Source organism: Canis lupus, chromosome 26, assembly GCF_003254725.2.
Source record: "Canis lupus dingo isolate Sandy chromosome 26, ASM325472v2, whole genome shotgun sequence".
In the NCBI taxonomy this organism is placed as follows: Eukaryota; Metazoa; Chordata; class Mammalia; order Carnivora; family Canidae; genus Canis; species Canis lupus.
Window position 1 is genome coordinate 24,497,814 of NC_064268.1, and position 24,360 is coordinate 24,522,173.

General features: G+C 47.6%; 1 protein-coding gene across 3 annotated transcripts in view; it reads left to right on the forward strand.

Moving 5' to 3' along the window:
- The window catches only part of LIMK2 (LIM domain kinase 2), a 60,034-nt gene extending 35,803 nt beyond the window's left edge, over nucleotides 1–24,231 (forward strand). For all 3 annotated transcript variants that reach the window (XM_025474592.3, XM_025474591.3, XM_025474593.3), the window contains 14 exons: nucleotides 6,571–6,706; nucleotides 7,369–7,478; nucleotides 8,063–8,251; nucleotides 9,471–9,576; nucleotides 9,940–10,136; nucleotides 12,086–12,272; nucleotides 13,108–13,194; nucleotides 13,792–13,923; nucleotides 14,062–14,118; nucleotides 16,205–16,270; nucleotides 17,254–17,428; nucleotides 18,543–18,598; nucleotides 19,656–19,813; nucleotides 22,074–24,231. In XM_025474592.3, the coding sequence (XP_025330377.1) occupies nucleotides 6,571–6,706; nucleotides 7,369–7,478; nucleotides 8,063–8,251; nucleotides 9,471–9,576; nucleotides 9,940–10,136; nucleotides 12,086–12,272; nucleotides 13,108–13,194; nucleotides 13,792–13,923; nucleotides 14,062–14,118; nucleotides 16,205–16,270; nucleotides 17,254–17,428; nucleotides 18,543–18,598; nucleotides 19,656–19,813; nucleotides 22,074–22,218 (1,801 nt within the window). In that variant the 3' untranslated portion in view covers nucleotides 22,219–24,231. The remainder of the gene's footprint in view (nucleotides 1–6,570; nucleotides 6,707–7,368; nucleotides 7,479–8,062; nucleotides 8,252–9,470; nucleotides 9,577–9,939; nucleotides 10,137–12,085; nucleotides 12,273–13,107; nucleotides 13,195–13,791; nucleotides 13,924–14,061; nucleotides 14,119–16,204; nucleotides 16,271–17,253; nucleotides 17,429–18,542; nucleotides 18,599–19,655; nucleotides 19,814–22,073) is intronic.
- Nucleotides 24,232–24,360: the final 129 nt, after the last annotated feature.

Here is a 24,360-nt window from a genome sequence, read left to right on the forward strand (position 1 = left end):
ACCGGGAGCCTGATGTGGGATTCGATCCCGGGTCTCCAGGATCACGCCCTGGGCCAAAGGCAGGCGCCAAACCGCTGCGCCACCCAGGGATCCCGCCAACATAGATTTAATGGGTTTGATTTACACATTGCCTCTTGAAGAAAACAAGTGCATCTTTTTATTCTAAAGCAACCCACATTTAAGGGAAAAATTATTCTTAACTCTGCCCAGCTTAGCAGTAACATTTGGCAGCTGCCTTAGTTCCTTTAGGACTCTCTTACCTGAAAAGTGAAGGACTCAGATCAGGTGAGTAATTCCTATAACTTCGCAACTCCTGTGGCTCCTCAGAGACACACAAGCTCTTCTCTATTTTTTCCTAATCCCTTAACTTTTGTATGATGGCACAAATTACTTGAATATACAGGTTTCTTGGCTTTTGGTTGGAACTGAATCAACACACTTTGGTAACACTTCTTGCTTTCTTGCTGATCAGAGGCTTATAATGTGTTAGGTTAATTTTTCTTTAGCAGGGTAACAGCATAGTCCATAATAATTACAGTCTTATTGACAGCCTGTTTCAATCTACAGGGTCTGCAGGAAAAAGGAATAATAATGAAAATTCAGTGGCAGGAGACTGGGCTCTGGTGGGCCAGCATCTCTAGACCCCTGTTATATCCACCCTTCTGTTCCTAGAGAGGAGTTGGCATGCCTGGTCACAGTACCCTCAGGCTGTGGCAGAAAGACCTGCCCATGTCCCCTTTTTTTAGCCCAGTCAGAGCTTAGAGGCAAGGGGCTGGAAGCAGCTTCTCCCCAACAGTCTTTCTGCTCATTCCAGAGACTAAATATGAACATCCAACCAGGCCTTTACCAGGACATGGGAGGGCTTATTCTTTAACCTTTGAAAATCCATTGTAATAGTGACTACTTCAACTACCTAAGGTTGAAAACTTACCTGTAAACATTTAGTCTGAAGAATTTGCATGTGAGTGAGGGCGGGCCCATGTCTTGTCTCACTTGGCTTCTCCCAGCATAGCACCTTGCCTGTTTGGTCTTGCACATCCTAGATACACAGTAACTATTTCCCAATTGATAGGAATTGATAATAATCAATTGGTTTCTCTTTTTTTTTTTTTTTTTTTTTTAGGTCTTATTTATGAGAGACCTATATAGAGAGGCAGAGACATAGAGGGAGGAGCAGGCTCCTCGCAGGGAGCCCAATGTAGGACTCGATCCCCTGGATCCCCTGACCCAGGATCACGCCCTGAGCCAAAGGCAGATGCCCAACCACTGAGCAACCCAGGCGTCACAATCAATTGGTTTCTAATTGATTAGATAAATAATTCATTTTAGGACCTTCTCTACTCACAGAAATCTGTTTGGTTCTGGGCCAAGATACAGATCTATATTGCTTAGGCATGGGAGGAAAAGGAACCTGTCTGCTTTTGCCCTTGGTGTTCTCAAATTTAAAAAGGGAGGGAAGGAAATGAACATTTACTGGGCACCTGCTGTGAGCCTGGGATCATTCTAGATATTTGTAAGTAATTCTCATAAACTCATGAGATTTTATCATCACCAACGTACAGATGTGTAGACTAAGGCCCAGAGTCATGAAATAACTGGCTTGAGGTGACATAGATAGTAAATGGCAAGCAAGGAAGGAATGTGGACCCAGGTCTTGAGATATTTGTAAGAATTTCAACCTGATTATCTTTTTTTTTTTTTTTTTTTTTAACCTGTGTGTTCCTTGCTGACTCAAAAGTCCTAAGTTTTGGGTCCCTGGCTAGATTGATCTATGGAGCATGTGACTCTTGATCTTCGGGTTGTGGGTTCAAGCCTCACATTGGGTATAGAGATTACTTAAAAATGGAATTGTTAGGGGTGTCTGGGTGGCTCAGTCAGTTAAATATCTGACTACTGATTTCAGCTCAGGTCATGATCTCAAGGTCCTGGGATCGAGCTCCAGATCAGGCTCCATGCTCAGTGGGGAATCTGCTTCAGATTTTCTCTCTCCTTCTCCTTCTGTCCCTCCTCTGCCTCCCCTCTGCTTGCGTACTTGCTCTCTTACTATATCTCTCTAAAAATAAATAATTTTTTTTTTAAGTCCTTAGTTTGGATCTGAGCTACCCACTGAAATAACCATCAAGGTTCAGTTCACTTTGTGGCTACCCAGGCCCTCTATAGTGCTTTGAGAAAGGAATTTTGGATATTGTTCTTAGTGCATGTGGGCTCTCCATGATCTCTTCTGGCTGGAGGGTTTTAGCTTTGTTCACTCTGGTTGCTTGGGAGAGGTTGGTAACTGATGCCTCAGACCTCGGTTTAGGGCTCTGCCACCAACTCCACTACTTCTAAGCTGGATGCTCTTGGGCAGCCTGCAGCTAGGGTAGATTTTGACTTTCACTTGAAACCTTAAGAAACAAAGCTGGAAAAAAGCCTTGGCTTTGGGAGAAACATATTGTTGCTGTGGCCTCCAAGAATCTGAGGGGGGATTTTTGGGGGTAGCACCTTAAATTTCCAGAGTGTGTTTTGGATTCTCAAAAAGGCAGAGACTGCTAGGGAACACAAGGCTGTGGGCTAAAGGAAGGAAGAGAATCATTGTGCCATTTAACATTCAGTACTTGGATCTAAGGAGAAACCTTATGAAGCTCAAAGGGACTTGAGCTCTTTGGGCTCCAGCCTCCTTATTTTCACAGATGCAAATCCTGAGGACCAGCTTAGTGGATGTGCTGCATTACTCAGGTGATGTGGTCTAGTGAAAATGGCCAAGTACACACACGTTATAACTCCAGCTCCATCATGTATGTGTTGGGTGACTTTACAAAAGTGACTTAACTCTGCTTTTCTGTCTCTGGTCTATAGAACAGGGATAATCCTGTCATCTTGCAGGATGTGATCAAGATTAGAGATCATGTAAGTAAGGCACCTCATACAGCACCTAGAATATGGTTGGCATTCAAGTAACAGGTAGCAGTAACTTCTTAATATCTAAACTCAGTCTCTTAAGTCTCCCACTCCAGTGAGAACCAATTGTGTTCTGTGACAAAACAGCTTAGAGACCCATAACCAGCCCTCCGATCAGCTGTTTCTTCAGACACCTGTAACAGCTGACTTTGACTCTGTAGCTTGCCATACCCTTCAAAGGCATTCCTTGACACAGATGTGTGCACTGGTAATGTCGTTCTCCAGGCAGGTGTTCTTCCCAGAAGCCTGGTGTGGCTCTCCTGCATGTCTGCACTCGTTTGTCTCCCCACTCTCCTAGGCCTGGCCAGGGCTACTTGCAACAAACAAAAGCAGGATATTGGCAGTAGAAAGGAGGACGTGTTCTGGTACTCCTGTGCCCTGCAGCACACATACCATTGAGAGGGTGTAACAGGGCCCAGGCCTGCATTTGGGTGCAAATACACATGCATAAGCTCTTCTCCACTGCAGACAGGAGAGGAGCAAGACCTGGTGACTGAGCCACAGAATGTTCGCAGTCCCACCTGGACTGCTGGTTCTTGCCACTCCCACCATTTTTAGTTTGGAAACATCTGCAAAGGGCTTACTCTCCTGTGCCCTTTGTTAGGTGCTGAATCTACCAACAGTAAATGGGACACTGCTCCTGTCCTCAAGGAGCTCACAATCTAGTGGAGAAAGACGGGTACCTGGGAGCTTCAAATCAGAAGCTAGGAGGCAAGAAGGAAGCCCCTCACTTCTAGTGCTGGCCCTTTGCTAAGCTCCTCACACTTATTCAGAAGTGGATTTAATGTCCTCACTGTTACCCTGAAAGTAGGTAGTGATGTCTCCATTTCACAAATGAGAAGTGAAGCAGCCAGCCCAAGATCAGTTGTGGTAAGTGGTGATTCTGAGATTTGAACCTTGGATCATTTAGGGAAAGACCCAGATATGCACAGAATTAGGGGGATCTGGGGTATGGTCTAATTCCTTCATTTTACAGATGGAAACTATACCCAGAGAGAGAAAGGGCCTTGTCCGAGGGCATGTAGCTCCCAAGAATTTGAACCAGACCTCTTTCTTCCCAATTCAGAGCTCATCCATTATGCCTTTTATGTTGAGAGGAATTTGAGCTGCATGCCCAGAATAGGGTCTTCCCCACCATCTCCTATAATTCATAATTCTTGCACCATTCTAGGTACTTCGTGTCCATACTCTTCATGCCATACTCAGCTCTTAAGTCCCTGAAGTTCATCATCCAAAGAACAAGAAGAAATGCTATAGGATAACAATGGCTGATGGCAGAACCTATCAGTGTTGAACAGCCAGGGGGGAACTGGATACTCCATAGAGAGAGATCCTCAGGGTCCTGCTTCTCTAGACCTCCCTAGCTCAATTGCTTTCTGTAGCTGCTTCAACTCCTTCCTGTCTCCCTCCTCTACCTCCTGCAGTGCCCAGAAGTAGTAGCACCCATTGTGATCTCTCACCTTTCATAGTTAAGTTTTGTTTAGACTTTCTCTTCCCCAATTCATTATAAGCTTTTGGAAAGTGGAGTAGGGAAACTTGCATGTCTATCTCATATCTGCAGTGCCTACCAAGCTACTATAATAATACCTTGCTTTGTTCTTCACAATTTGCAAAAGGCTTTCTTCATACATTAGCTCACTTAGTCTTCACAGTGCTCTTTGTAGCAGGATGCTATTAGTCACATTTTGTCAAGGAGGAAAAGCGACTGAGAAAAGTTGTCCAGAGCTATCCAGCTAGTGGAGGAAGTGGCAAATAATGTGAGCAGCTAGCATTAGCATCATCTTTAAAAGCAGTTAACACTGAGTTCCTAGTGTACTTAGCCTTTACATAAACATACATATAGTTTGATACTGCTTCATTTTCACAGTAGTCCATTTTACAGATCAGAAAACTGGGTCAGAGAAGTGAGGTTAACTTCCCCAAGATGTCATAACTTGGCAGGGTCAGAATTCACACTAAGGCCACTCCATCCTGCCTCTCAGGAGAAAGGATGTGGCCAGGTAGGTGGTACAAAGTCTTGACAACAAGAATAGAATCTTCACTGGGAAGATTCTTAAGACCTTAGCTCTGGGTGCTGAGAGGCTCAGAAATGAGAAGCTTATCTTGTGTAGACTTGGCCCGAGAACACATTCAACCTGATGGAGGAGTGGAGCTTTACAACCAGATAACTGGAGGAGAAAGGAGCTGTGGGTCTAACATGTATATCTTGCACAGTGCTAATGGAATTTTGCCCCCCCCCACACACACACACGTTTTAGTTTGAAAATTTTCAAATATATAGAATTGAAAGAATAGTTCAAAGAATACCCATGTATGCTTTACCTAGATTAGTTGACTTTAAGTCACTTTCTCCAAGTATGTACACACAATGTATTTTATTTTTGCTGAACTGTATAAAAGTAGGTTGTAGATATCTTGACCTTCACCCTTACTGTTTCTTCTAAAAATTCTTCCATATAACCAAAATATCATTGTTGTACCTAAGAAAAATGGGTAGTAATTTCACAATATAATCTAATGTATAGCCCAAACTCAAATTTCCTCAGTTCCAAAAATGTCACTCAAGGCTGTTTTGTTTTTCTTTTTCTTTTTCTTTTTTTTTTTTTTTTAAGATTTTATTTGTTTATTCATGAGAGACACAGAGAGAGAGAGAGAGGCAGGCCCCATGCAGGGAGCCGGACGCGGGACTCTACCCTGGGACCCTGAGACCACGCCCTGAGCCGAAGGCAGATGCTCAGCCAATAAGCCATCCAGGCATCCCTGTTTTGTTTTTCAATCCAGAATTGTATCCTAGTTTTAGGTGTTAAATTTGGCTGCTGTGTCTCCAGGCTTTTTTAATCCCTGTACCTTTTTCCCCTTATGACATTAACTTTTTGGAAGAATCAAGACCAGTAGTCTTACTGAATGACCCACATTCTGGATTTGCTTGATTGTTTCTTAACACAACGTAATTTTTTTTAAGATTTTATTTATTCATGAGAGACACAGAGAGGCAGAGACTCAGGCAGAGAAGCAGGCTCCATGAAGGGAGCCTGATGTGGGATTCCATCTCGGGTCTCCAGGATCACTCCCTGGGCTGAAGGCAGACCCTGAACCGCTGAGCCACCCAGGCGACCCTTAACATAATTTTTTTTAACAAAATTGTTACATCAGCAGTGGTGTTGGCGATGGGTATTTGAAGAACAGAGATGATTGAGCTTTGGTTCATCAAGATACTTGTCTAGACCAGAGATTTCTTAACTGGGGCCATAACCAGGGTTCAGTCTTTGACACACACACATACCATACCTAAATAATATGCACATTTTCCTCGTATGTGTCTTTTTCTAAGAGGGTTCTTTACTCTTTAGATTCTCTAAGGGCTTCAAGACCCAAAAATATTAAAAAAAAAAAAAAAAAAAAAAAAAAAAACCACTAGTGTGCTAAGTGAGGCAGGCAATATAGAACTTGTTTCTGGGATCTCCACTCTGAATTGACTTTCCTTTGAGAGAAGAGCAGTAAACTGTACTTTCCCCCATCCTGGCTTTGGATCAAAGAGAGATCTGTCCATTTTGTTGTTAAACCTGGGAGCTAGAAATGGCCTGTGTAGCCTGGTTCCAAGGATCCAGAAGAATTTCTTGTCTTGCTTTTCAGGTGTTCAGAATGCCAGGATTCCCTCACGAACTGGTACTATGAGAAGGATGGGAAGCTTTACTGCCACAAGGACTACTGGGGGAAATTTGGGGAGTTCTGCCATGGGTGTTCTCTGATGATGACAGGGCCCGTCATGGTGAGTGAGTGAGTCCCTCTTGGCCATCAGAGTCCACTCTGGTTCCCCATGGCCTTTCATCTTCTAGTCTTCCATCAGCCAAGGCCTTCCCTTTTATTTCTTCAATCATTTAACAGATATTTGTTGAGTACCAATCAAATGCCAGGTAAGATTTTTCCTGTAAAAACTTAACAATCCAATATTGGGAGTGGGTGAGTGGATGGGCAGGGAGGATCTCCAATACAATGGGATGAATGGCTCAAGGGAGCACATTATAGGTGATGGGAAGATACACCACAATTGGGTGCAGAGAATCGGAATGAGTTGGAATGGGTTGTTAGAGGTTCCACCTCTCCTCCCTGTTCCAGAAAAGGGCTTTAAGCCTAGTTACAGATTTGCCAACCTTGTGTTAGAGGAAATGTGCCTTTCTGGTGAGGATGATGACTTCTGGGAACTTGTTATCATGGCTAAGACCAAAACAGTTTTTTGTAATCTCAGAAATGACAGGGAAACCTCTATCTGATCCTCTGGAAGCTCTAGGGCAGGGAGTGCAAAGGTGGATTGTGACTAGGACCTGTAGATCCTAGATTAGAGGTCATTCATCCACCCCTGCCCTCCAGCAACAGTGACGACTCACTTCCTCTGTCTGTCATCTGTCTACCTTTTCCCCCACCTCTTCACAGGTGGCCGGGGAGTTCAAGTACCACCCAGAGTGCTTTGCCTGTATGAGCTGCAAGGTGATCATTGAGGATGGGGATGCATATGCCCTGGTGCAGCACACCACCCTCTACTGGTAAGGTGGTGTCCATCCTCCTCTACAAGAGTGGCCAAGAGAGAGAACCAGGTGGCAGTGCAAGTTGAACAGAAGCAGTACAAGGGTATCAGAGCACTGGACTCCTATCACAGCAATGTCTAGAATCACATATGTAATCTGTAAGCAAGAAAATTAACATCTCTGCCCTCTGTCCTTACCTGCTATGAGAATAACGACACTCTGCCTGCAATCCTCCCAGAGAATTTGGGAAGTGCTCTCAGAGAAGGATCCCAGAAAACTAAAGGCAAAAGCCCCTTGACTTCACTCAGTCCAATTGCCTCCATTAATAAAGCAGTCAGGCTAAGGCCCAAAGAGGGGATGGGCATTTGGTTCTCATTATGAGTCAGAAGCAGAGCAAAGAGAACCCTGGCAATCACACCCACACTCCCAGCCTACCCCAGAGACCCTGGGCTCCTCATTCTGAGCGGCCAACTGGAATCATGGCAAGGGCGGTAATAGTGGGAATGGGGGTACTATTGCTTGAAGCCACGTGGTGCAGTGGTTCCTGGAGGCTTTCAGGTGTGGCTCCAGGATCTTAGCCCCTTTTATGTTCCTCTTTCCAGCGGAAAGTGCCATAATGAGGTGGTGCTGGCCCCCATGTTTGAGAGGCTCTCCACAGAGTCTGTGCAGGACCAGCTGCCATATTCTGTCACACACATCTCCATGCCAGCCACCGCCGAGGGCAGACGGGGCTTCTCGGTGTCCGTGGAAAGCGCCTGCTCCAACTATGCCACCACTGTGCAAGTAAAAGAGTGAGTATTTTGAGAACCTCTAGAGTAGGAGCGGTTACAGAGTCCATAGATGGGCCACAGGGGCTGCAGAGCTCCCTTCACCTCCATTTCATATCTTCCTCCTGGAGCTCACTATGCTATAACCCACTTGGGCCTTAGCACTTACTCTCCCTTTGCCTAAGGTGTTTCACCAGATACTTAATGCCAGAGTTGCTCACCTTTCATGTGCCAAGTTTCAGATCATTCTTATTCTTTGAAATTATCTGGCTTGATTATGTATATTCATTTATCATCTGTCCTCCTGATTAGTTTCTTCTGAAACTTAGTCTTAATCAGTATTGGATGCCCAGGACCTAGAACAGTGCCTGGCATGTAGTACATGTTCATTGATTACTGTTTTGTTGGTTGAGTAAATGAATGGAGGAAGGAAGAGAAAGAAGTTAAGACTTCATCCTAGGTCCAGGCCAAAGACCAAATGGGGAAAGAGTCTGTGTTTGTCTAATAGCATTAATGAGGCACCTGTGGCTACCAACCCTGTAAATAGTGATTATACACTTACTGTGTGCTGAGCACTAGGTGCTTGCAGTCTAGGTGAGAGAGTTACTAGAGTTGGGGAAGTCGGCAAGAGGGGAGATCTGCACTAAAACTTCATTAGATAAAAAGGGGAGGGAATTGTGTTCAGTGCAGAGGTGGGAGTCTGTGGTTGTGTCTGGTGTAGATTGGGTGGTTGGGAATAGCCAGAAAGGGGCTATTAAGTCATGTAGGGCCTGGATTATGAAGACTCAGCAGGTCTTTTGAAGGATAAGCAACAAAGTGATGCAACCAGGTTAGTTCTAGAAGGATTGCTGGCATGGGCATCGAATGGGAAGGGAGTAAGTTTGGTAGTGTATAGAGACCATTTAGGAGGCTATTGAAAGATCCAGGTGAAAGATGTTGGTAACTATGGTAATGAAATGAAGGCAGGATTTTTGAAGATAGTGAGGGTTGGGAAGCAGTGAGAGAACTCCAGATAGGGAAGATGCCATCCAAGTCTCTGGGTTAGGCCATTATGTGAGTGAGGGTGCCCTTCACTGAGACAAGGCACCCTGTAAAGGGCGTTGCATTTCCCCAGTGAGTGGTCTGGGTCTTGGGAGCTGGGCCAGTAGGAGCCTGGGATATGGCGAGCCTGCCTGCACAAGTGAAATTGGTCAGGTACATTTTTAAGATGTCTTCTTCCTGCCTCAACTCTTGTCTGGCCTAGGGTCAACCGGTTGCACATCAGTCCCAACAACCGCAATGCCATCCACCCTGGGGACCGCATCCTAGAGATCAATGGGACCCCTGTCCGCACACTCCGAGTGGAAGAGGTACAGTGTGTGTCCAGTTTGTTTTGTGGGGGTGGAACATGGAACAGGCCCTCTGAGGCATCAGTCTATGGCCTTTGCCTTTCTCCACCCCCAGTGTATCTCTTTGTCTTGCCACTGAACCTATGATCACTGGTGACCTCCTGTGTCAGCCTGGCATATTCCCAGGGCAGCAGGGATGGCCTGACAAATGGGATATCTGACAGGATGCCAGGGAGAGGGCACTATGGGGCCGCTGGCAGCTGGAGGCCACCAGTAGCCAAGTTGAACATTGGCCATACACTGCTTGGGTCATCTGGGCTGATGGTGGGTGGCCTGGGTTGGGACAGCCTGTAGGAGCCAACTTTACACTGCTCTTGGCTACAGGTGGAGGATGCGATTAGCCAGACAAGCCAGACGCTTCAGCTCTTGATTGAACACGATCCTGTCTCCCAGCGCCTGGATCAGCTGCGGCTGGATGCACGGCTCTCTCCCCACATGCAGAATGCCGGACACTCCCATAGCCTCAGCACCCTGGACACCAAGGAAAATCTGGAAGGGACATTAAGGAGACGCTCCCTGAGGTGCTGCCTCCTATCCTGATCATGCTGACCATGCCTATCCCCCAGATGAGGCTGAGCGGGCTTTGGGAGGCCAGCGGGGAACCGCTGGGCAGGGACAGGCCATGAAGATTGTGCTGACCCAGCTTCCCCCATAGGAATCACAGTTCATAGCCAGGGCCTGTGTGTGATCTGACCCAGCTGCCTGCCAGGTTTCCTTAGAAACCAGAGAGTCAGGCCCTGCCCACTGAACTCCTGAGCTGGACAGGGAGCAGCAGTGTTAGCCCCTAAAGGACCAGCAAAGGGAGATGTGGGGCTCAGAGGCCAGAGTAGGGGCACAGAGAGGATTAATAAGTATAAATAAGAACACTGAAAACTATAAAGGAAGAGATTAATGCAAGCTGTTTTAGATTTGAGGGACCAGCAGTCAAAACCTCAGAGTTGTCCAGGTTGATGGGGAGGGAGCAGTCCCCCTGGATTCAAGTACCAAGTAGGGAGACTGAAATAACAGGAGTCTGGAACAGTGGCTCTCTAGACAAACACACCCATACCATGCCTTTGAGCTGAGCTTCCTCCCTTCACAAATCATATCATCTGAGCTCCTGTTTCTGCATCTATGAAGTGGGATTGTAAGATAATTGTAGCTGTCTCACCAAATGTAGCATGTCTCACCATGTAAGGATTCAGTGTGGAAAGGGATGCAAAGTAACACAGTGCCAGCAAAAGATCAGCACTAAGTGAGTTGTTAGTATCACTAGGAGTCAAGTTCTCTGTCCACCCTCCTGATCAAACAGACTGAATCAGGGCCTGTTTCAGATACCTGGCATCTGTTGGAAGCAAGGCTCCCCGCACAGGTTGCTGGGCATGAACTTCTTGCTGCCTCTTGGCCTTGGCACAAGTGTGCTGGTAGAGTTAAGGTGCCCGAGGGCAGAGAAGGCCTGAACATGGGGGTGGCCAGAGAGCTGCTTAGACATTTGAAAGTCCATTATGCAAGAAAGCAGGCAGCTCACCTTGTGTGCTTCTGTGGACATGGTGGGAGGCAAAGCAAAAGAGCAAGGACTAAGAAGTCTGTGGGCGGTCCTTTCTGGTAGTCCAAGTGAAATCGAATGTGCTGGAGAGAAGTTTGCAGGGTTGCAGTTCACCTGCAGTGCTGTGGACTTCAGCCTTCTTGTCCCTTCTTCAGGAAGTTGGTAATAGTTATCAACCATTACTATTACTGGCTGCTTTAAAAAATGTAAACACACTGGCTTTATTGTTCTAAAAATCATGCATGCTTATTATTTTAAAATTTGGGAAATATAGACAGGTACAAAGATGAGCAAAATAGCCAGAATCCCATTTGGTCTTTTTTTTTTTTTTTTAAGATTTTATTTATTTATTCATGACAGACACACACATACACACACACACACACACACACACACACACATACACAGAGAGAGAGAGAGAGGCAGAGACACAGGCAGAGGGAGAAGCAGGCTCCATGCAGGGAGCCCAATATGGGACACGATCCCAGGTCTCTAGGATCACACCCCGGGCTGAAGGTGGGGCTAAATAGCTGAGCCACCAGGGCTGCCCCCCATTTGGTCTTTTTTTTGGATGATGGTAGGCTATCACTCTAACCCATTTAGCACTTCAGCTCAAGCAGACATGGAAAGTGACAGATTACCATCTTATGGTGCTATCATGTATTGAACACTATAAGCTAATTGAGTCTAGTCAGTCATTCCAGCTGAGTACCCAGGGTTCCTGCTTTGAATGTTGTTTTATGATACTTAAACTACTGATGTTTGCAGCCCCAAAATGGCACATCTGTCTGATGTAAGAATTCCCTCCTCTCATCATAGCACCTGAACTATAGACCTTGGGATGGGTAGGGTGGTCAGGTGGCCTTGAGATTTCTACCTCCAGGGTTTTACTGGCAGGTCTCTGAGGACTACCTTAGCCCTACCCTCTTCTTTCCTCATCTTCAGGCGCAGTAACAGCATCTCCAAGTCCCCTGGCCCCAGCTCCCCAAAGGAGCCCCTACTCTTTAGCCGTGACATCAGCCGCTCAGAATCCCTCCGCTGTTCCAGCAGCAACTCACAGCAGATTTTCCGGCCATGTGACCTGATCCACGGGGAGGTCCTGGGGAAGGGCTTCTTTGGGCAGGCCATAAAGGTGAGCACAGGCATCAGTCGCTCTGCTCCTCTGCCCCCAACCCCTCTCTCACCTTCTTTCGGGGAGTTCTTATCACATGATCTCACTCCACACCCTACAGGACACCAGGCCCCCTTCCTGGCTACAGGTGATGGTGTGAGGGCTACACTCCTGCCCTCCCAGGCCACCTAAGGGTAGCGTTGCTGTCACAGTGAGCTTGGTGAACCTGGAGACTTAGTTTGGGATGAGTTGTGCCCATGGCCCTGCCACCTCCAGTCAGCAGGTGTATTTAGGTGCCTGGAGGCCTCAGTGCTGGGCATATTGCAGGGAGCACACAGGGGAGTGGCTCCTGCCTCCCTGATGGAACCATCTTGGGGACTAACCTCTCTCTCTTTCTCTTCTCCTCCTCTGCTGAGAGCTGGGAGGGGGGGTCAGGTAAGCCATGTGACTCAGCTTTCAGGGCATTGGGGCTTGAGAGCTCACCCTGACCCATCCAGTTCCCTGGTGCATGTCTGTGGCACTAACCCTCCTGTCCTCAGACTTCTGTTTACCCAAGGGACTCACTCCTATGTCAGATGACCAGAGCCCCTGCTTGGCTTGGCAGTGTCCCCTCCTGCCTCCTACACTTTATTTTTCTGCATTCTCGCCTTCCCTGTATGCATGCCCAGCTCTCCAAGGAAGAGGGCATGCTCCCCTCTGAGGCCCCTGCTGCCTCGTGCTGTATCTTCTACATGTGAACTCTGTCAGTCTGATCTGGCTCAGTGTGTCTTCCAGGAGATGAGATGGCCAGTTGTATATATTTTCATATAGTCCCCCAGAATTCCACACCAGTAATAATTTCCCTCCTTGTAATTAGGTAACACACAAAGCCACGGGCAAAGTGATGGTCATGAAGGAGTTAATTCGGTGTGATGAGGAAACACAGAAGACTTTTCTGACTGAGGTAAGAAGGTGGAGTTGTGGGAGTTAGGAGTTTGGTATCACTGTTGGAAGAGAGATGTTACTAAATAACAGTTTCAGGAGGAAACTTATTTTAGAAACACTTTTTAAAAAGCTGAGCAGAAAAGAGCACTAGAGGAATGCATAATTATCTGTTCAATGAACATTTACTAAAGACAACATGATCTGGATACAAGGGATACAGTAACAAATAGGATGTGGTTCAGAGGAGCTTACAGCTAGTGGGAGTGATGGACATGAAAACAGACCAATTTAGGACAACTGGGTGTTATACTCACCACCTGAACACCCTGCTAAAGGAGCCTGGAGTTCTGGGCAGGCCTGCCAGTTCTCTGGGCCTTTGTTTTGCTCATGGACCCTCCCACTCCAGCTACCCCCTGTACAATTCCTAGAATGGCAGGATCTCAAGGGTGAGGGCTGTGAGGCATCCCTATCCATGTAGAAGTGTTCTACCCCTTTACATAAGATTAGAGGTAGGAGATGCAGGTAGCACTTGTCAGACTGACTCCCTGGAGGGAAGGGGTAAGGAAGACATAGTGGGAAGTAACCATCTACTCTCCTTGGCCTCTACCACCCCTAGGTGAAGGTGATGCGCAGCCTGGACCACCCCAATGTGCTCAAGTTCATTGGTGTGCTTTACAAGGACAAGAAGCTGAACCTGTTGACAGAGTACATCGAGGGGGGCACACTGAAGGACTTCCTGCGCAGTGTGGTAAGCATACTGCCCTCGCTACTTTGCCTACAAAGGGTCATGCTGAGCAGGACCGGGACAGGTGGTTCCCTGGGTGGGGCCTGAATCCCAAACGGGACAGGGCCCCCAGTCTCTGATGAGCATTTCCCCACCCCATAGGACCCGTTTCCCTGGCAGCAGAAGGTCAGATTTGCCAAAGGCATCGCCTCTGGAATGGTGAGTTCTGCCAACAACCCTGCCAGCAGTAGGAATGGTGGCAAGGTGGTGATAAGGAATCAGGATAGGTACAGGGATTTCAGGCAGGCACTGGAAGGCAAAGACCCCATCCTGGGGAGCTTGTATGGGCTGAGTCAGTCAGCAACTATTTATTGAGCTCGTCTCTATGCCTGTGAAATTGCCCCAGTTGCCTTTTCTTAGCTCACAACCTATTCTCAAAGAGCTCTAAATCTTCAAAGGCAGACAGGGCATGGGTAAGGCAAACTAGCAGTGTCCAGCTGTTGAGGGAGCTTGGAGTAAGTAGAGAACCTCATTGCCTATGAAATCAGGGAAGGGGGAAATGTGTTCTAGTTGAACCTGAAGGGTAGGTCAGAATGGATAAAAGTTCTCTGGCAGAGACGCCCCAAGGTTGAGGTGATGACTGCAGCAAAGACTGGGAGGAGAGAGGGGGAAAATAGTCTCTTTCACCTGGGAAAGAATGAGACCAATTACAATAGTGATACCAATGACAGTTGTTGAATGCTTTCTATATGCCAGGCACTGAGCTGAGGGACTAACAGGTGTATGTGCATTCCTCGTGACAACCTCGGTTTCCAGATGAAAAGCTGTGCTAGGAAAGGACAGAGCAAGGGCTAGTCAGTCTGACCCCAAGCCTGAGACTTTAATCACTGCTCTTCATGTGGGGTCCGTGAAGACTATGTTAGTCTAGGGGTACATTAAGGTCCCTATGTTTCAGACTAAGGAGTCTGGATTTTATTTAGGAAGCCAAAAAGGCCCGTGTAAAATTTTGATATTTAAGCAAGTAAGTTTGTGAGCAGACCTCTGTTTCTTGAAAGTGAGTCCTGTGTGGTCAGTAGGTTGGTAGACTTAGGAGAACTAAAGGCAGGGAGATGACTGAAGGGGCTAGTGAAACATTTCACATTTCCAAATTTAAGGTATGGCAGTAGGGATGGGAGACTGGGAGGCAGGATGTGGAGAGACTGGTTGGCAGCAAGGGAGCAGAGGTAGGGGGACGAGGAGTTGGGGTGGTTTGAGGTACCTAGAAGAATGGTGGTGCCATTTACCAGATGTTTGTGGAGGCAGTGATGTTGGGAAAACAGGTTTGGGAAGAGCTAGTGTTGGCTGAGGCTGGTGTGCAGTTAGTGGGGATCAGCATGTATAGAGAAGGTGGCTTTGAGGAGGCTGGAAGGAAAATGTGGGCACACAAAAGTTTCAGGAACAGGTAGCAAGGGAGAGGTGTGGGCAGCCTTTGGAGAAAGAACAGGCAGGTCACAAGAGCTATAGCATTCAGGAAGAGCTCCCTGGATGTGAGCAGAGCCAAGAGCCTAGGGGATGGAAGCAGGACTGCAAGGGACTAGAGGGAAGGGGACAGGTAGATCCTTCCACATATCCTGGGGAAGGGAAGAGAGAAAGAAAAGGAAGTGGCTGCAGAGAGTGAGAAGAGCCAGGAGTGGAGGCCCGGGAGAGGTGGGGGAGGCTCTGGATAGCAAACAGAGACTTGTATGAAAACACTGGGGAGGAAGAAGTTAAAGTATACACAGGGAAGAGCAAGGAGGGTGCTAAGTCTCAGAGAAGGAGAATATCAGGAATACAGAACCAGCTGGCCAGCAGGAGGTCACTTCTCCCCCTATCTCAGACAGGAAGGATCCAGGGTGGTGGAAGCCAGAGATTGAGGTGGGATGGCAGCAGTGAGGGGCTAGGAGCAGTGCATCTAAGGGTGCTCACTTCAGGTGGCCTGGATCTATGTAAAATGGGTAGAGTGGCTGGGGGCAGGCAAGGGCCAGGGCCTGTAAGAGTTGGGGACTTTGGGAGGGAGCAGTGAGGGTCTAGAGCAGCCACTGGGTTGGGGGTCAATGAACAAAGGATGGTCAGGAAGTGGTAGCAGGGAGAGAGGGGAAACCCAGGCAGCCTTTGGCTTTCTTTTGGTGTTGGGACAAGGAAGTGTCAGCAGGAGGCCCTTGCCCTAGGGTCTAGGTTGGGTTGTGAAACTGAGTAGGGATGGTCTGGGAGAAGAGTAGGCCCTCAGCTCGAGTCTGCATCTGCTTAAATTACTGGTCATTGGCCTCAGCTTGTACTTCTGTTCCAGGCCTATTTGCACTCCATGTGCATCATCCACCGGGATCTGAACTCACACAACTGCCTTATCAAGCTGGTATGTCCCACCACTCTGGGTCTCCCTGGGGCCAAGCCTCTTGCCTTGTCACAAAGGAGATTGACTGTTCCCTTGTGCTTTAGACCTTAGGTGTCACCTAGGGTTCCCATCTTGCCCTTTATGCTGCACCTGATGCTCTATTCTGTCTTCTGAGGGCTCGCAGACACATCCAGACACAATGACACATCCTCTCAGTTAGCAGCCTTTGAAATCCTTTGGTTAGAGGGAGCTTCCGAAGTTCCTTAGCTGTATATAGAGCCCTGTTGTTTTTCCTGGTTTCACCACATGATAGTTCTGTAATACAGCTCACTACAGACCCTATTCTACAACTGTGGTACCTTGAAGCCTCACTCTGAGGCCACAGAGCCTCAGGTATGTACAGTGGCCACAGAGCCTTATGTATGTACAGTTTGGGACCAGCATTTTTCCCACCACCCATTGGCTTTGGTTGTTAGCATGTCATTTCTCCTGTTAACTTGCAATGTAGCTCTGTGGATGTCCACTAACTGGCCCTGGCTCTTCTCTTCAGGCCCATACTAAATAACCTTAACCCTTTTCCACATGACTACCCTATAGCTATTTGAAGAGCTTATCTCCCTCCCCCCCCCACCAACTCCCTCCACTGATGACCTCCACCTTATCTTTTTCTGTCTTAAACTGATTCTAGCCATGCCTTAAATTTTTTGGGAAACAAGGCAGAATGGGTTTAAAAAACAAGGAATCCCTTTTCCTGCTTTTGAGATCCATTCTCCAGGTCCCAGAGCCTTACCCGTCCAGGCTCCAAGAGCTCTGCTGTGGACACCCACAGATCTGGAGAATTTACAGTGCAGATACCAGACTGTTAGAAAACAAATAACCAAGCCTCGTCTGCCAGAGAGAGCTTTAGCTGTGATGCACCTTTGCTATGTACCTTTTCTCCCCTCCTCAATGACTTCTCTTGGGAATGTCCTCACCAAGTCCTGACCTGGCCCTTGTCCTACCAGGACAAGACTGTGGTGGTGGCAGACTTTGGGCTGTCAAGGCTCATAGTTGAGGAGAGGAAAAAGCCCCCAACGGAAAAAGCCACCAGCAAGAAACGCACCTTGCGTAAGAATGACCGCAAGAAGCGCTATACAGTGGTGGGAAACCCCTACTGGATGGCCCCTGAGATGCTGAACGGTGAGTCCTGACACTAGATAATGGAGGGGACATGTCCCCAGAGGGGAGTTGGGGGCCACTCCTTGCAGCAGTCTTGGGTGTTCCAGGGGAGGCCTGTGAATTGTTAGGCCAGGTACCCACAGCTGATGGCTAGACGATTTTTATCCCTTGCCAGACTGGACCACATAAACTCCTCTCTGAGCTCCTGGGCCTAGGGTGAGATCTGACTGGCTTTTATGCCGCCAAGGGTAGTTGAGAGCTCAAGCTATTTATTGCTGGAGATTTAGCCTTTCCTTTCACACTGCTGAGAACTGAAGTATGGTGCCCCCTTGTGGATAATGGTCAAATCAGCCTGAGATACTGACTGGAATTCTTTTTTTTTTTTTTCTAAGATTTTATTTATTCATGAGAGATGGCAGAGACATAGGCAGAGGGAGAAGCAGGCTCCCTGCAAGGAGCCTGATGTGGGACTCGATCCTAGGACCCTGGTATCACGACCTGAGCCAAAGGTAGATGCTCTGGGCAGCCCAGGTGGCTTAGTGGTTTAGGGCTGCTTTCGGCCCAGAGTGTGATTCTGGGGACCTGGGATCGAGTCCCACGTCACTCACACTCCCTGCATGGAGCCTGCTTCTCCCTCTGCCTGTGTCTCTGCCTGCTCCACCCCTCTCGAATAAATAAATAAAATCTTAAAAAAAAAAAAAAAAAAAGGTAGACGCTCAATCACTGTGCCACCTAGAAGGCCCTGACTGGGATTCTTGAAATGCACAGGGTTGTGAAGCCTCAGAAATGGCCTGATTCAACCCTTTTTTTTTTTGGAGTCTGAGGCCCAGAGTTCATTGGTTTGCCCAGGAACATACAACTACCTAATGACAAAGTCCAGGTGAACCCTGATCCAGTTCTCTTTGTCCCATGCAGTTTCATTTTGGGCAGTGTGTTTCACAAGATCTTCTAAATAGCCCACACAGGGCTGAGGAAGGATGATGTTCAGGGGGTGTCTGTCCTTGGACAGCCTTTATGGCATCTCTGTGGAGCCTATTCTAGCTCTGGTTCTTGCCTGTGGCCTGGTTTGGCCCCAGGCTCGGCACAGAGTAGATAAGAGACCAAACCTAACAGCCTACTCTCTGTGTTCCCCAAGGAAAGAGCTACGATGAGACGGTGGATGTCTTCTCTTTTGGGATCGTTCTTTGCGAGGTGAGCTCCAGCGAGCACAGAGGCCAGGCCTGAGGCATTGGTCTAGTAGCTCTGTCCTGCCTCAGAATGGGGACTGCTTCTCCTAATGATTCACCATAGTGAATCATAGTAGTTCACCATAAAATCAACATGAATGGTATAGGATTGTGCAGTTTATTACATATTTGTTGACACATTTGAGTCTCATCGGTCCCGTGAAAAGGAACAGGCTGGTTTTTTTCAGGTGGGGAAACTGAGGTTCAGGAAGGGGCAGCAGCTTGTTCTTAGTCCCACAGCCAATAAGGGGCAGATGAGAGTGTCCTTACTGTTTTCTGTGTAGCTTTTGGGTCAGATGCAACCTTTCCCTCTGGTCCCTCTTCCCAAGGTCCTTAGTAGTGGCCTTTAGCCCTACAAGTGGAAGTAGCCACTGCAACAAGTGCCAGTCTGTCTAGCACAGTGCTGAGCACTGTGGGGTGGATTAGAGTGAGTCTTAGAAAGAAAGATCTTTGCCTTAGGATCTTAGCTCAGTGTGTCTGGAAGCATTCAGCCAAACACGTATGTTCAAAGTCTTCTGTAGTTCCTACAAAATGGTGAGTGGTAGAGGAGAGACAAAGGACAGTTGGAATAGAGGGGAGGTGTTTTTTGTTTTTTTTTTTTAATTATTTTCTTTGATAGAAATCAGTGGAGCATTTACTGTCTGCAAAGCAATAGGCTGGCACTAGAAGGTTTCAGACATGAATCAGACCCAGGATCTCACTTCACAGAGCCTGAACTCTGGCAGGGTACAGAGAAACAAGGGGACATGGCAGGGCAGGGTGGAATGTGTGGAGCTGTCTCTCCAGATTTGGAACATCATGCTTCTGCTGCAGTGAAGCCTCTTCCAAACCCTCCTCAATAACCAGACTCTCAGTTGAAAGACCAGTCTGGATTAGTGTGATTTGGACTTAGAGGAGTACAGCTCTTTAACTTTGATTTTTACCTCCCTCTTCTGCCCATCCTTCCTATCCATACACCAGTATCCCACTCCTCTGTGGCTGCACCCACCATAGTCCACTCCTGACCATCTTCTCATCTGCAGATCATTGGGCAGGTATATGCAGATCCTGACTGCCTGCCCCGAACACTGGACTTTGGCCTCAACGTGAAGCTTTTCTGGGAGAAGTTTGTCCCTACAGACTGCCCCCCCGCCTTCTTTCCCCTGGCCGCCATCTGCTGCAAACTGGAGCCTGAGAGCAGGTTGGTATCCTGCCCCCTTCTCCCAGGTACAGGGCTGGCAAAAGCTTTGAGTTCAACGATGCAGCTCTCATCCACTGAATCCACCCTAACAACTCTGACATGCCAGGTAGGGTGGTTGGGGGACAGGGCATAGCCATGAGTGACCCGGCTATAACACAGACACAGCCATAAAGAGAAATTGTAACAGGAGAAAAGTCACCCAAACCTATGCCATTCGAACAGAATAAGTGTTTTTCATGTTCATCTATGTCCAAACACATACATTTTTTTTTTTTTTTTTTAATTTTTATTTATTTATGATAGTCACAGAGAGAGAAAGAGAGGCAGAGACACAGGCAGAGGGAGAAGCAGGCTCCATGCACCAGGAGCCCAACGTGGGATTCGATCCCGGGTCTCCAGGATCACGCCCTGAGCCAAAGGCAGGCGCCAAACCGCTGCGCCACCCAGGGATCCCTACATTTTTTTATATAGTTATAATTTCAATAAAGGAAAGTTTTGTATTTTGCCCTGCATTTTCCTTGTTATTATCCCCAGTCTTGTTTATCATTTTTGTTAACTATCTGAAATTCAATTAAGAGACTGTCCGAATATATTATGATATACATAATGTAGATAGGTTTTTTCAGTTTCTTCTTATAATAGGTATTACTATAGTGAACATCTTTATGCATTTAGCTAATTATCTCCTTTAAAGAAAAAAAATTAAATGACCATTATTCATCTCAGGTTATGGTTTTCTTTAGCAACATTACCCCACTTCTTTCCAAGTTTGTGCATTAGAAAACTAGAATCTATTTTCTTCTCTTAAAAATCTTGTTTCTTTTAAACAAATTTAAAGAGCACCTGGCTGGCTCAGTTGGTGGAACCCTCTTGATCTCAGGGTTGTGAATTTGAACCCCAGGTTGGGTGTAGAGATTACTTAAGTAAATAAATCTTTTTAAAAATTCAAATATGGGGGATCACTGGGTGGCTCCATGGTTTAGCACTTGCCTTTGGCCCAGGGCATGATTCTGGAGTCCCGGGATCAAGTCCCACACCGGGCTCCCTGCGTGGAGCTTGCTTCTCTCTCTACCTGTGTCTCTGGCTCTGGCTCTGGCTCTCTCTCTCTCTGTCTCTCATGAATAAATAAATAAAATCTTTTTTAAAAATTTTCAAATATGACTAAAATATATAGCACAGAAAGTGCACATTTTCTATGACCATCTAACCATCGTGCCCCCGAGCACTACTTACTCTCCTACTCTATCCTTTCAAGATAACCAGTTGGCACACAGCCTTTATTTTAAAATGGTTTCCAAAGGTCCACTTAATGGGATTTGCTGGTGGGAGGCTCTGCATTTCGTTCCTTCATGAACCAAAGGACTGCAATAACACCAGAGTAAGAGCATGAGGAGAAAATATGAAGCTACACAGTATTTGTTTGCTAATATCCCTTCCTAGTCATTCTAAATGTCTGTGTTTAATTCACTCAAAAAAGACTGAGTGCCTGCCATGTGCTCAACCCTGTCCTGAGCATATGGGTGAGCAAAGCAAAGGTGCCTGCCCTCCTGGAACTCACATTCTAACAAGGATAGATGATAAACAATAGATAGAATGCCCTTCATTGAATATTAGGAAGTGAGAAATGTTTATGGAAAAAAGAGCAGAGCTAAGGAAAGAGGATGTGTAGGGTGCAAGTTGTAATTTTAAATATGGTGGTGACAGTGGGCCTTGCCAAGAAGGTGGCAAGATGGTTAAACAAAAACATGGAGGAGGCAGAGGAGTAAGCCAGAGCTGGCTTAGGGTTCCAGGACAGCTAAGCTGTTTCCACAGCACTGGGAGCCCGCTGTTTGTTTTCCCCTTGGGAAGAGCTGCTGAGTCCATGAAATGTCTCTTCCTGAGCAGATCCATTGATGTGGAAACAGTCTGAGGACTAGAAAGAATCTTTAAAAGGCACTTAGTCCAATTGCACCTTTGATAATTGCATTTTCTCCAAGACATGAGACAAGCTTTTTTCTCCCTGGACTCTTTTTTTTTTTTTTTTTTTTTTTAAGCTACCCCCTTGAACAAGGTCAGCCTTCTCACAGTGCTGTCTTCACAGCAACCCCACACAGTAGCTATAACATATCATCCCCATTTCCTGCAGAGGCACGAGGTTAAGGGGCTTGCCCAAGGTCACACAACTAGGAAGTGGTTGAGCTGCAGGCCTGGGTACCTTGCATAGCATCCAGTGGCCCTGCCCTTATCTCACCTGCCTCCAACTTACCCCTTTTCTTTCTAGACCTGCATTCTCAAAACTGGAGGACTCCTTTGAGGCTCTCTCCCTGTACCTGGGGGAGCTGGGCATCCCGCTGCCTGCAGAGCTGGAGGAGCTGGACCACACTGTGAGCTTGCAGTACGGCCTGACCCGGGACTCACCCCCCTAGCCTTGGCCCAGCCCCCTGCAGGGGGGCGTTCTGCATCCACCATTGCCCCCTCTGCGCCCTGTCCCTGCTGTGGGCAGGACCGTCCGGGCTTCCTGTGGATTGGCAGCTTGTTTAGAACAGAACAAGCCATCTTTACTACCTCCCCAGGAGGCGAGCGGGTGCAGCACCAGGGAAACACATCACAGGTTTGGGGGCCTGGTTACTGTCTGTAGATCCAACACTCGCCTGAAAGCTGTGAAGAAAGAAAAAAAAGGAAAAAAAAGAAAGCCTGGCCCATGATCCAGGAAGAATCTGTTACTCATGACCACTTGGGAACCCCTTGGCATTGGGATTCTGGAAGGTTCTTCCTTACACTAATCAGCATGACCTGGACCTGCTGGGCAGGATTCCAGGGTGAACCTGCCTGTGGGCTCTGAAGTCTCCGGTCTAGCTAGGTACAGGAGGACTTCAGGTGGGAGTGTAGACAAGAGAATGGTGGCCAAGTGGCTATCCAAGGATGTGAAATGACAGTGGTGCTACACACCCCCTTCCACTGTGTCCCCCTTCCCCTGTGAGGGGGCAGGTTTTGAAGAGTCCCTGAATTTGTGGTGGAACTGACCAGGAGTCAGCGGAAGGGCTAGTTTGTTCATCTCCCAGGCCTAGGGGCCACATCACTGTGAGGGGGATCTTCCACCTCATGTTCTCAAACTGTACTGCTAGAGGCTCGCTGAGAGTTCCTGGGCCTCTCTACCTGCAACAAGCACTCACCCACAAGTGCGGCATGAGGCTGGGGCCTGGAAAGAAAGGTGTCCTGCCTTCTATAAAGCCCATATCCTGGCTGCTGTCATTCATACCTTGGTGGGCACCTCAGGAGCCCGAGGCATTTAAACTTAGTGCTAGATGGGTTCTGGAGGATTGTGTGGCTTGCCCCAGGCCCAACATATGAGTCAGGGAAATGGGAATCTCAGCAGTCTCTTGGCCCTTCCCTTGTGGCAGCCATTGCTCACCCTTCACCATACCTGGTCTAGGCAGCAACGAGGTGGTGGCAGAGTCCCGGAACTGGGATGCTGGGAAAGACCACTCCCTGAGCTGGGCTTTCTGGCTTCTATTTCCCTTGTTGGTTGGCCCAGCTCACTAGCTCCTGGCTTCAGCTTCTTGACAGTTATGGGCAATGAAAAGCCCTGGAGGCATGCTCCACCTTGGCTTCCGAGAAGGCCAGGGACATTCAACACAACAAAATTTGCCTCCTCCTATGTGTCTGTGAGCTTGCACCATATTTAACAAATTGGGAATGGGTTTGGGATATTACTGCGATGTGTGGTGGTTGTGGGGTGGGGGTGGGGGGAGGCAGTGGCGGGGAGTGATCCAGGAGAGTGGTTGATGTTAATACTGTTTTGTTGCTCTGTTGGGTGATATGTGAAATACTGTACATAGGCCTGATAAATTGTGGGATTAGATGTCCTCTCTGGACAGAGTTTACCTGCTATATAGACCATACTTACGTGTGGAGTGTGCAAGCTTGCTGTAGGGTTGAGCCCTGGCTCCCAGCAGCTCTAAGTCAGCATTTTGTGGCTGGTTGTGCCTCAGCTGTCCCCAGCAAGCATGGGAGTGGTGGGCCCACTGTGGGCCATTGAGCAGACCAAATAAATTAAACAGTTAACATAAGTGAGTGATGTTACTGAGAGTGAAAAAGTGAATTGGAGCCTGGCTCAGCAGGATACACGTGGGAGGTCTGCTGGCCACTTTCAGGCCCCTGCTCCATGACTCCCCACAGCAGGGGACTTTTTAAGCCCCTGCGCCCCCCCCCCCCCCCCAACTCTAATCCCCTCTTCTTATGTAGACACCAATCTGCTCCAGAGAACAAACACATCCCACCTGAGGCAACCCAGTCCTTGAAGCAGGTCTGATTCTGACCTGCAGGCCAAGTGCTTCCTTTGGAGCCATACACTTACACCCTCTGAATGCCTGGATATCCTCCCTGCAGGGCCTGGTTCCACAGTCATAAAGGGAAGAAATAAATGCAAGTCACCTTCACCCCTTGTGTTTTTCTTCAAGTATTTGAGAGAAGACTTGTCCTTGCTTTCTACACATGGGAGATGTGGCACATTGGGCAGGATGAGATCTGGCTAGTGGGATCCTGGGTACAGTATAAATCCATATACC